The sequence below is a fragment of the Notothenia rossii genome (genome assembly GCF_949606895.1).
Source record: "Notothenia rossii genome assembly, chromosome: 10".
Taxonomy (NCBI): Eukaryota; Metazoa; Chordata; class Actinopteri; order Perciformes; family Nototheniidae; genus Notothenia; species Notothenia rossii.
The window spans coordinates 16,148,776-16,162,307 of record NC_136908.1 but is presented as its reverse complement, the minus strand read 5'-3'; the positions used below and the strand labels follow the sequence as shown (position 1 = coordinate 16,162,307).

The window sequence follows — 13,532 nt, the reverse complement described above, 5'->3', positions numbered from 1 at the left end:
CGGTCTCTGCCACCCCATGCTTCTTTATTTCATCCCTCCCTCATTCCCATACTGCCGATAGGATATCTGGTTTGTGTTTCCGTGGTGGATGAGAGGCACAGAGGATGGATGGGAGGATTTGACCCAGAGAGATTGGAAAGAGAGATGAAGAGAGGGAGAGATGCTCCTTTGGTCTAGTGTATTTAATCAATGATGTTCTTTTGCTCCCTCTGGCAACCCTCCACTTAGACCCCATGTACACAGGAACGTTTGCGTTTACGCACCGTATGCGTTTTCAAAAAAGTATTCCGTTCACACGCATTCGATTAATTTAACGTGTCCGTTCACACGAGACCACTGGAAACGCTGTAGTACATATGCCAGGCCTGTAAGTGGCACTGCCGCCGCCACAAAATACAGCAAAAGCAGTGAAGAAGACCCGGAGCATGGTTGCCATGGTTGCCCTTCTGTTTATTCTCCGCGGTGGACGGCGTGTGCTCCTGCTGTAAATCTCTCAGGTAGTCCACCAGCAGATGAAAACACCCACCTCTCCGCCTCTTCCAAGGGACAAGGGAACCGTGCAGCAGTTTCCGTTAAAAAAATGTTTCGCCGGTCAACATGTCCGTTAAAGTTTAAATCTTCCGGACAAAATTAGAAAAGTGCCGGTCAGAAGTCTTCTTTGTTATTTATTGAGCTTTAAAACAAATTGATAACAATTCTATATAATAATATAATAATAATAAACGGAGCCTCTGTTTTCCTCCTCCTCTCCTGACGGCAGCTGATCTCTGGGGAGACTTGGGGAGTGGGAGGCGGGGCTATTTCATCGTTATCTGAAAATTATCGTATAGGGCGTACACACGGAGCCGTTTGCCCCCCCAGAGCGTTCCGTTTGCAGATCTATCCACCTTGGGACCCGTTATCGTTTGCGGGGTCAGTTTCTATCGTTTTGTTACGGCCTTGTGTAAACAAAAGGGCTATTCGCAAGAGAAACTATGCAGTTACAAACCGTATCGTCCTCCTGTAAACGGGGTCTTATTATGCTCTCTCTCACCTGCAGGCACACATAACTTGTCCCAGACTCACTACATCAGAGTATTTATTTGTTCTATTTCCTGTTTTACAACCTTACTTAAGGCTGGAAACAAAGAGGGAGGCCACACAGAGTTAAATGCCAATTAGATGTTTATTTAACAGTTTAACATAAAATACCTCTGAGTAATTGTGTATGTAAGAATAAGACTGTCAGTAGTGTCAGCAGTGTGTGGATGTGTGGAAGTGTGCTGTAGGCATGTTGGATGGTGCATCAAACCAAACACAGGTGGAAGGCTGAAGTTGCTGCAGCAGGCCAGGATCAGAGAGTGAACCTTCCAGCTGGGCAAGCCTTTATGCCTTCTTGCGGGCACAAACAGGACAACACTCCAAGTACCTGCCAGAGGACTGCAAGGCAGGGAGCACAGACAGGCAGAATCTAATTGTAAATTCATATGGAATACAGGAGCCATCCAAGTTTCCAGTGTGTATACCAGTTGATATGGACTGTATCCCAAAATATATATATATCTGTAATGTTATCTCCAAGCACATTACTTGGAACAACCATTGTTGGTTGCTGATATTGATGAATTTGTCATAAAACATTTTGTCTCTAAAGAAACCATCCCATTGGGACCTACTGTACGTTTGTGAGATGGAAATATCATTAGAGCAAGTAATTTACTTCCCCAGAGAAGAACACCGATTCACTTATCTTATAATAGAGACTTTGAAGAAAAGATGCACGTTATATTTCTTATATTTCTGTATGTATAAAGCATATTTCTATTTTGCGTAATCTAATCAAAAACGTTGCAAAAGCCAGTCTGTACAATAAATCCCAGTTGATACATTCATGTGACAATTAGGAGCACCTTTCATTTCATTACATTTCCTTAGACATATGGCTTTAATGTAATGCTAACATAATTATTCCACAACTTTATTGATGTCATGACGTCTTAAGATGACATATTGTTTGATCAGTTTTTCCACTCAGACATGTTTTAAAGCGCTCATAGTGAGCCTAATTCACCTAATGTATTCTGAACTGTCAAATCCCAGAGTAGGACCCCCTCTCATATCAAGGAATTTAAAGAAAAATGATTTGAGCCTATCCGAAGATGATCTACCCCGGGCAGCGCTAAAGTGCTTTTATAGCAGATATCTGGGGAGAACACTTACCAGTCACAGACAGAAGCCATCAGCATGGATGAATGATTTAATAATGCATTACAAATTGTACACTAGGGGAAAATCAACTACTGTTGCTGCTTAGCAACTTAAAGCTGATTTTTTGGGACCATTTGATTTCCTACTGAAAGCTTTACATATCCACAAAAGTAGTTACCGAGCACTCACAGTCTTTTTTTTTCAGCAGCATGTCCTTCATGTATTTCATTCCTGGCTCCTAAGCAGGAGATGTTTCCAGCTGCTGCAGGCAACCAGATTGTTGACCTTTTTAGTCGCCAGAGTGTTTCTTTAATCTTCCAGCTACTGCTCCAAGAGACACATTTACCTTCATCTTGCAGCTTGGAGTTGTTAAGTCCTTCCTGAGCATGCAATTCTATATTTTAGCATCACAGACACACACACACACACACACACACACACACACACACACACACACACACACACACACACACACACACACACACACACAGGCTCTCGCTATTGATTTATGATTGAATTCCTGTTTTTATATTGGAACAGATTGAACATACACTCACTTTGCCCTTAATGATGCACTCTGGGTAATGATATCATAGCATGAAATGAATTGAGAGTTGTAAACATTAATAATAGTATGTGTGAGAGAGTGCACATATAAAGAGATATAGAGAGGAGAGCAGAGGACTCAGAGGGGGAAGGGGATAGGGGAGAGGTAGTTGTGTCGGTGTTCGTAGATATGAAGAGGGTGCAAAAATATATCCTACAAACAACTCCAGCAAAATCACGTATTGCTATCAGTAATACTATTAAGAGATAAGATGCTCATGCAGTTTTTCTTTACTTTTTACATCGGATGATACGACCAGATTGAAGAATTGTTGGATACAAATAAAAATGATAAATACAGAGGCAGAAGAAGCATATGTACATTTCAGATCAACTAATGAGATACAAATAGATGACTTACATGTATAACACAATTTGTTTTTGTGACCATGACACAAGATTGACTAAAACTAAAACTCCTGAACAAACTACATCTGTAAACGTATGTCTGCATTCATATCTGCTTCCACTTGGGATTATGTCCATGGTTTTTGCTATTGCTGACAATTTATTCATTACATTACATGTTACTTGTTAGACGCTTTTATCCAAAGCAACTTACATACTCCATACTGTGGGCAATCCCCACAGGAGCAATTTGGGGTGAAGTGTCTTGCCCAGGGACACAACGACATGCTGACTGCAGTGGGGTTTGAACCTGTGCTCCCCTGATCCCAACACCAAGGCTCTATCCACTGCGCCACACGCCTCCCTATTCAACTTACCGGTAGTTAATAATTGCAAGGACCCATTCCAGAAAATGAAGCATATATAATGCTATCACAGTGTTACTGACAATAAAGTGCCTAAACAATTCTTATAATATGCTAACTTCATTTATACCAAATTTATTTATGTTTGCCACACTCACAGTTGTGTTCCTGTGTTGTTCAGTATGTAAATCAAGCAGCCTGTGCCTGCCTGGACCTGTGTGTTTGAGTGTGTTTGTGTGTTTACGGGTGTTTGTGACTAATAGCAGACATCAGAGAATTCCACTGATCTAGGTCACAAGGTGACCCTTCCTCTGCGTCACTCTCTCACACACACACACACACACACACACACACACACACACACACACACACACACACACACACACACCCACACACACCCACACACACACACACACACACACCTTTTAAAACACCTGCTCAGCATTTTTGTGCTCCGCTTCATACCGCTGTTATTAGACGGTATTCCTGTTGGGTAGTATATACTGTAATGTCACTATCCATGTGTGTGTGAGCATTTTTGTGCCTGTGTGTGTGTTTATATTAATGGACTGTGAAGGTTAACAGCATGGGTTTATACATTTAGACAAGCAAACATGTGAGGGCAATCACATTCACACGCATACCTGTGTCTCAAATGTAACAGCCGAGGTGAAATTACTCAAATAAAAACGATGACAATGTAACGTGAGTAGAAAAGACACCTGTTGGCTGACGCTACAAGATGAAAGCACCATACATCAAAGGGCTGGTGTATTGACGAAGGTTATTGCCTGAGATTGTATTTCAGCTGCAGATATGGGAAATAATACCAGCAGCAACAGGGAGGCTTTTTTTCTCAAAGTGCCAACTGGATAGCAGTCACCTCTTCTCAGGCTACCAGCAATGACCTAACACTCACTTTGCTAACCACGAGAGTCCTGTTCATCTTCTCATCCAATTAAGGGATCTTATCCTCCACAGTTGATGAAAGAGTTGCAAATTGGGTCCTATCTGCTGGTGCCGTGCCCTATCAAAGCCTCAGTGCATAAGCTTGCTTCCATGTAAAAAGCTACCATTGTTAAAAGTGCTGAATTGCAGTTTCATCGTCGGGTAGTTGTTTGAAACATTGTAATATGTCCATATAACAGTCTATTAGGTACCGTATAGGGTAATAGCAGTGGACTTAATAGTTAGTCATATGAATGAATTGAATGTGGTCCAATACAAAACGCAATTGAGTAATACATTTCCCTGTGAGGGATTAATAAAGCATGTCTTATCTTCTTCAAATTGTACAAAAGCATCAGAAACCTCCATGAGATCTGATCTGAGTTGTTGGGTCAAATCCCTTACCTTAACCAGCTGTCAGGATTTGGCATTCGTAGCAAGAACAATGAATAAAAAACGAACATTTCTACTGTATTAATAAGCAGCATTATCCCAATTGAACCTTAAAGTGGTGCTAGAGACAGAGTGGTTGTATTGGGCAGTCCTGATACGGTGTCATTACCGGTACATACACAATGGGCTTTGTTCTGACTCCAATGTAGACAGCAGTAACACAAACCATGATACACAGGCAAGAGAGAAAGCGAAATAGAGCATAGTAAACTAAACCTTAGGCATATTATTTCTCTCTGTTGTTGCATTGACATTTTTACAGCTTGACAACCTTGTTTAACAGACTCGAGCTTTGTTCTTTTACAGAATGGATACACCATTTTTTGTGTTTCTTTGCTGCTCTTCTAAGGTGTTTTTGTTCGTACTCATATGTACTTCTATTTTTAAAAGAGCCAATTGAAGTTTCAGAGCAAGGCATGTTTGCAACACTCTCTTGTGTCTGGTCCTCTCTAGGGCCTAGTTTAGGATTAGTTACGGGAGGAAAGAGTAAGGTCTTAAGTTTAGGTGTCTGGGAATGTGTATGTTGTGTTTTTTTCAAATGTTAAGAAATGTTTTTTCTTTCTCTCTTTCAGGTTGTCAGGCAGTAATGTACCCTCTCCCGTCGTTAGCAACAAGAACTGGCTCCGACTGCATTTTGTGACTGATAACAACCACCGTTACCGTGGTTTCAGCACACATTATCAAGGTAAGATTGTGACAACAAACAGAGAAACACGATCATGATGAATCTAATGACTAACAGAACTCTGTAACATATCTCCTTCTTTCTTTGTTATTTTTAAGGTTCTTCTTTAGCTCCTGTGATCTTTTCTTTTGGTTCTCTCTGCTTCTTTTTTCCTTTTCAACAGACAGTTTTCACCCTTCAACGTGTCTCTATCTCCCTTTATTTACGCTTGTTGACTCCATTCTTCCTGTCTCTTCCCTACTTCAGTTTCTATCACTGCATATCCATTCCTTCTAGTTTTCTCTCTACACTTTCTTGTTCTCTCGGTTAACTGCTCAAAGGTGCACAATTAGAGATAAACTCTCAACTGTTTCGAGAACATGAGGGAAATTATTTGGCAACGTCCATGTCTCAAAACAGCGATAATGAGAGCTGAATGTGGAACAGACAGGGGTTTATATTACACTCTACTTGTTTTTCTTACCAACCTCCCATGTTTTTTTAAAACTCTGATCACCTGTTGTTTGGTACCTTTAAACACTATTGGCCCCTGTCTGTGAATCACCGGTGCACAGTGCACAAAGTTCATTCAACATCCAACGTTCATAGGGCACGGAGCTGTGTTTGATATTTTCATGGCCAGAGGCTTGTTGCGCATCTGCCGCACAGTTGGAAGCAGGGTGTGATTGAAATACACTAGCAGCAAGCGTTAGGGTTGGCATCAATCACCTTTAATCCCCTAAATCAAATCATTTGGAGCGTGGTTTATTTGTGAGTTTATCTTTGTTGTTTACCAGTAGAATTATGGAAACAGTGCTGTGTGCCTTCCCCCTGCGTCATTGACCTGGGCTGAGCAGGCGGGGCAGTACGAGCGTAAATCACGGCCATGCTTGACACCAAAATTGCACTGTGCCACTTGATTATTACTGACACACTCCCCACTGTGCCTCAGCTCTCACTTCACAGCACATTCAAGTTCACAGCAAGTCACCGAAATACCAAGCAGACTCAGGATAGACAAATAAAGTGTGCACCGACCCATCCAAAATGCCATCTCTCGGGAGCATGTGTGCCGTGTGCTGTCAGCAGAACTGGAACCACTTGTTTGTCAGGGAAAAACTCTAAAGACAATTTTGGACACCTTCTGTGAGTCTCTACATGTCATTTTTTTTTAAATTCCATTCAAAGTGATGTGAGTGTGTTTCAATTTCTACATCTTTCATTTCAACTCAAATCTTTTTGTGACTATTTTTCCAGACAAAATGGTATATTTTTCTATATCGCCTGTTAAACACTGTGGTTCTTTCCGACAGTAAATATATTAATTTGCTAATCTTCGTAGGGCTATTTTTTGCTGTCATGATCATTACTGAAAACACGTTTTAAATATTGTTGGATTTATCTTCATCTTTTAAACAGACGATATAACATTCTTTAGGTAGAAATTGATAGCATTGCATTGAGCAAGCTAACCAGGGATTACATATCATTTTATAGCTGGTATTTTATAAATGTTTCCACTCTTTAACCAGCAAATTGACTCCAGCTGTTTACCTCTTTAAACACCATTTAGTGCTCATTGAGATTACTCTCATTAAATATTTAGATTTGAGGAAAATGTTATTGGTCACATGGGCCTTTTACACGGCTGAGGTCAAATTAAACAATTAAGCAAATGAAACTGCAATTAATTCAGTTTATGATTTTATATTAACTTTGCATAATTTACCAATCTGTTGGTATGACAGTCGCATTAGGTTGAATGTGACCCCAGATGACTCGTCACTGCAAATGTTTCTTTTAAAAGCACTGACAGATTTAAATTAGGTATAGGCATTTGAAGAATAACAAGTGAAAGTCAAACCAGTATGCTTAATGTACACATGCAGCGTATCAATTGTAGAAAGGATCTTTTATGAGTTCAAATCATTTTCAAAACTCATCCTTCTCTTCCCTTCCTTTAATTGTGTTCTCCCCCCTTCTCCTATATGTTTGTATTCCCCTGTCCTCTCTCTTGTCCTCATTCCCCCTCTGAACTACATCTCTGGCTCTCTCAGACTTTCCTCTTGATTGATTGACTGACATCATGACCACTCCCCTTGAGATTTGCTTTTAACTGGTTTAATTGATCTTAATTAGTTTAAAAGGTTAATCAACATGTTAAATGGGTGGTGTCAGTGTGATAAGTTAGTTGATTAATTATTCGTGATTGACTGGCACCTGTCAGTCATCTCACATTACGTTGGTTTTGTACATTAGCAGAAGGTCGATTCGAGTGCCTGAAGAGGAGAAAGTTGATTCAGAATCTCAGTTAGTGCCTGTGTCAATAGAGCCAATAGAGAAGTAATGCATTGCCTGAATTTAATTCATTTCTACTGTATTTTTCTTAAAGAATGTTGTTGTTTTTTTGTGTGCCTTTATTAGATAGTACAGCCAGAGATAGACAGGAAAGGGGCAGAGAGAGGAAGGACAACATGCAGCAAAGGGCCATGGGTAGGTTTCAAACCCAGTTGAGCCACTTGGGTGCTCAATGTACTGTATTTCATAAAGTACTTATATACGTTATTATCCTTTGTGTCTGTTTTGAGAAATGTGTGTCCATAATGTCAGTGTGCAGTTAGGATGGATCAATAATCTGATCCACACATTGCCAATGTCACTGCTTACATTGTGTGCTAATTGATAGATATTCTATTTGTTTAATTTGGTGTATAACCATTTGCAAAAGAAAGCAAACAAAGTAAGATATTTCAAAGTCTTTATGAGATTATATCTAGAATCATTAGCCTTAAAATATGTTATTATTTAGAATTGTATGCTTTACTTTAATTGTGATTTGTTCCACTGCATTTATTATCCTGCAACCTTCAGATTTACTCTTTAATTAGTATTCTTAGGACGCTCATCAACTCCACTTTGTTATAAAAAGTTCCACTTAATGATAATCCTCTTTTTTTAAATGTTTACTTTGACTGTTATTCCAACCCGCTAGCCGTAGGTTGTTCTGGTCTACAAAATTATTCTTGTCTCCTGTAGAATAAATGATAATGGCCAAGCCCGGGGCAGGGTTAGTTAAGTTTATTTGCAAACACTGTATGAAAACAATGCCAAATTTATATCTGAGAGATTAAAGAAACAAATCTGCTTTGGCAGCACACGTTTCCTTCATAAGACACGGCCATGAGACCTCAAAGAGATGTTTGGCTGTAGGTGCTGGACACATTCACTCCTTTATTTTGTGTGTGTGTGTGTGTGTGTGTTGTGCATGTGTGGGTGTGTGGGTGTGTGTGTGTGTGTGTGTGTGTGTGTGTGTGTGTGTGGGTGTGTGGGTGTGTGGGTGTGTGTGTGTGTGTGTGTGTGTGTGTGTGTGTGTGTGTGTGTGTGTGTGTGTGTGTGTGTGTGTGTGTGTGTGTGTGTGTGTGTGTGTGTGTGTGTGTGTGTGTGCATGCGCGTGCGTTTTACAGGTCAGCCATTCATCTCATAAAAACCTCGTCCTTCTACTGCTGCCCAAATGATGGAGTCTGGAATTGAAAACAATCTGCTAATGATTTATATCCATGTTTGCAGAGAACAAAGGGAAGAGATGCATAAATGAAATAGCAACATCACAAAGGAACAACTGAGAAAAATGGAGAGGGTGAAACAGTGGGGAGATCCAGAAACACATTTAAAGGAGAATGGCAGACGGAAACCAAGGGAGAAAAAGGGAGATAGATAGCCAGAGAGAGGGAGACGGGGGGGGGTTAAGGGGGAGAGTCATTTGGCAGAGAGGTTTGGCTTAATATTCATCCATTAACATAGAGATTTGTAATATCCCGCTGTCACAAATGGCTGTCGTAGACCACTATAAAAGAACAGAAAGTGAATATGTGTGGATTGATGGTTGTGTTCTTGGACATTTGAAAAGCCTGTCTGTGTATAAATGTATTTAGCCTGCAGCTCCTCCGCATGGCTAAACAAAGATTTACAGAGTTAATTGACCTTTTGAATGCTTAATTGATGCTTCACAATTATTCATAATGACAGGGTTTTAAAACATGCCATAGGCAAGACATTTAAAGACCTGAATTGAGTCCATCAATGAATTAACCATTTCAACATGTTACATTTTTTATTGAAATACAGAAACCTCTCCTACTCAAGTTTAACCTCAAACATATCAGGCTGGTACATGATATGTTTATAAAGGTAAAACAACTAGAGTAATTTTAATCTGAGAAATGTAAGTCATTTAGGGTTTTTTGATAAGTATTAATATTTATGCTTTTCTATCATTATGGTCAGATGTGTAGAAATGTCTTACATTACATCTCTGCTCTTTACTGCCCCACTTTACAGGAAAGCATGTGCACAACCATTGAATGTCCATGCCATTAGCATGTTTAATTGAAGCTCAGTAATTATTCAAAGATGTCTACATCTCTGAGCAACAGTAAATGCTTTTCACTTCAGGTCACCAAATGCATTTAAGGATCCAGGTCACCCTGATATAGAAAGCGTATAAGTGATTGCTGAGTGTGTTTTGAAACACACTATAGCGTCTGTAGCTATTTTGTAGGCCAGGATGAAATCAGATTTGATGTAGTTCGTCACCCTGGGAACTGCTTTAAGTTCATTGAAGGTTCCTTGTGCTCACAGCATGTCATGTGGAGACGTTACCCCAGCTGTGTAAGTGTGGGGTCTCACCCTGGGACCTGGGCTTACTAAAACATTCAGTCTGTATTCTGTAGGTTGCTACAGCGGCCTATTATCAAAAATCACAAGTTTTAAGTCAAAGTTTATACCTTACTCACACATTTCAACACACAGTCGTACACCAGTGGTGGCATAACTACCAATAAATGTGTTGGCCTTCACATCTGGAGTAATGTAGTTAGTGTATTGCTCAATTATGTTTCAGAGCTGGGGAAGCAAACCACCAACCTTGTGACCAAAGGATGTCCTGTTCTAGTTCCTGAGCGTCAGTCTAATATACTATAATTATGGTTTGCGACTTTAAGGCATTAGCTCTAAGACAATAAATCCAATTCCATTATTTATGGAACAAGTTTGGTATGTATTTATAATATGTTATTTCTACAGTTCATCTGTAGCTTTGGTTAGAGCAGCTTGTGTAGATACAGAATATTTAAGGTTTTAATTTGTCGACAGGTTTGAAAAACTGTGCTATGGCAATGCTCAAAGTTCCTTTCAGCAAAGCACAGAATCCAAGCTGTTGCGTGCGATGTGGCTGGGTGCGTTACAGTATGGTCTCACCCCCAGCAAATACACCCCGAGGCTGCAGCTGGGAATGTGTTCTCAGTCATCCTGCCTGTTAAATAAAGAAGGACGCGAGCAGCTCTCCCCTAAAGCTAGAAACCAGTGATTCATGTTGACAAATAAACTCTGAGTTGTCAACAGCTTCAGGAATAATATATGAGAACACAATTTTACAGTAAATTTCCCCTGTAAATAGGTCAACTTTTTGTAAGTTTCAGGAGCTGTGGACACCTAGCCAACAAGTGAGTCCCACATTCACTCAGCTATTCAGACACTGGTAACACAATTCATTCAGGATACTGCTCCTTCAGCTAGGACTATATGCATTCACTGCAAAAACTTTTTTTTTTAAACTGAATGATAGAGAATAGAGGTGATGCAAATCAGTCTGATTGAAGTGAGTTGAGCTTTATTAAAGACCTCCACCAAGCAATGATTATCCAGCTTTGTGGATGGCAGGCCTGTTGACCTCTGATAATCTCCATATATTAAAGTGAAGGTTTTACTAAATCATTGTTTTTATTTAATTCCCTCCATACTCAGACTTTGGTTTCAGATCAGTTAAAACGCTATAGCAAATCAATCTGAGTAATTGTGTGTATTAACTGTCAACAATGGAAACACTAAGGAAAATGTACCCAAGCCATTGCAATCCACTTCATTTGCATTGCATTGTGTTCATCACCTTACCTTTTCAAACTCATTCAATACTGTATGTAATTTCCCTTCATGCCACATTCTCTTAACAACATTATTTAATTATAATAATTTCAGATCCTTGAGAAAACACATCCCCTCTGTTAGCCCGACAGCAGTTTCTCAACTCGAGCCTATTGAAACAAATTGCAGTGCACACCATCACACATTAGAAAGCAGCTAGACTCTTACAGTGTACATGTAATTGTCATTCACAAAGGCATTCAGTCAATCCACTGGTCAATCAGAATTTTACTAATGTTGCACTCACTGTAAGTAGCTCGGTTATCAGTGTCAGGTAAAAGCCTAGAGTGTGTAGTCAGTCAGCCATTTGGTGTGGCAAGCAGCCAGCCATCTATTTAATTGAATAGTTTCCATTTAGTGTACGTATCTTAGTCTGAACACTGAGAAATAATGTTTGGCTCTTGTTAAAGGAAATTAACATTACGGTGGGAAAAGGTGGAGGGAGCAGAAAAAGTTAAGGAGAGATGGAGAGATCCTGGCTGTGCTTCAAAGTGAGGAAGCTTTGCAGTTTACCTGGAATGATGATTAAAAGCACAACATGAACTTCACTAGAATCCCAATATATAAATGTGTTTAATAGACTTAAAAACAGAAATCGTGATCAGTATTTTAAGCAAACGGGGGTCATCTGAGGATACACATTACTGCTGCATTGCTACAATATGTTTTCAAAACGTTGTCATGTAATGCATACGTTTCAACGATGTATTAAAATGAATAACTGTCGCTTGTGTTGTGCCGGGTTAAGATAAATGACAGAACATTTAAAGGAAAAATGTCGCAGCTATAATGCATTCAAGGGAAATGAGTCGCAGATATTTTATTACCCTGGTGTGGCCCCGTCTAGTGCTGCGTCAATGTTGAGGTCTTTCATCAGTTTCACTTTACGTGCAAAGCCGGAGCACTTAATACGAGTGCAAGAAAACCTTTTGCTTTTAAGATTATTTATGTTAGTGCCTTTAATGACAGAATAACTTAATATTAGGGAAAGGGGAGGGGGAGGGGCTGACAATGAAAGCCCCGGGCTGCTGCACTAAGGACTCAACCTTTGTGTATGGGTCGATGGCTCTTAAAGATCAGGTACAGAGGCGTCCTGTATTCATGTTAACTAAGAGTTATGCTCGATATGCTTTATTTTCACACATTAGAATTAAGAATACATTCACACTGTGCTACCAGGTGCATTTTACAGTGTTTGTATTGGCAGAATCCTAATTAAATGTATATGTAAGACAACCTCACATATCAATGTTAACACCTTTCGCCACTAAAAGTTATATTTTTCCATTTTATACTGACAGTTTCCCCCAAAATAGTACCTGTTAATACTTGATAGTTCCTTTCAATGTTCTTCAGATTTAAAAGCAACCATAACCATTGTCAATGTGAATGTATGTCTGTCATCAAGTTGGTAGAAAGCTGAATAACATCCACATACATTTTCCAAGTAATCACACCTAAAGAATACTGTTGATGCTCACATGCAATAAATGGGACTGTTTTTACATGTTTGTATATAAATATATATATTTGCTGTTTTTTCTGACTACTTTTTACTTTACATTATTACAGGACCAGTTTGTGACTTATGACAGCTTTTGGTTTGGTCCATATATAGCTGTTGTTGTCAGATTCATTTGGAACCACTGGCAACACAATGGGGCATGTCTGATTACAGCCTGTCAAATAATCAGCTGTATTAGGATGGTCCAATCAGATATATTGCTCTTGTTTTTCTTTTATAACAGTTACAAGTCTGTATTGTTATGGTAAGACCCAGACAAATATGTTGTGTTTAGCCCCAGGGAAAGCTCAAATTAGGTTTTGGAAATTATTCAGCTGGGTTTGTTTAAACTTTAGATTTCTCTAGGATGAACAGGAAGATGAAACATGATTTATCGGCATGACCAAATACAAGGAATGTTTTTTTTAAAGCCACAACCCACTGAACCCACTGCTCTCGCTGACCTTCAGTCGTCACC

General features: G+C 39.6%; 1 protein-coding gene across 6 annotated transcripts in view; it reads left to right on the top strand.

Annotated features, from left to right (window-relative positions):
* csmd3b (CUB and Sushi multiple domains 3b) overlaps positions 1 to 13,532 on the top strand; it is a 373,567-nt gene that overhangs the window by 203,023 nt on the left and 157,012 nt on the right. For 4 of the 6 annotated variants that reach the window (XM_079656201.1, XM_079656206.1, XM_079656203.1 and 1 more), the window contains 2 exons: positions 5,480 to 5,592; positions 7,996 to 8,064. In XM_079656201.1, the coding sequence (XP_079512327.1) occupies positions 5,480 to 5,592; positions 7,996 to 8,064 (182 nt within the window). The remainder of the gene's footprint in view (positions 1 to 5,479; positions 5,593 to 7,995; positions 8,065 to 13,532) is intronic. The other 2 variants (XM_079656205.1, XM_079656204.1) reach the window with 1 other exon arrangement.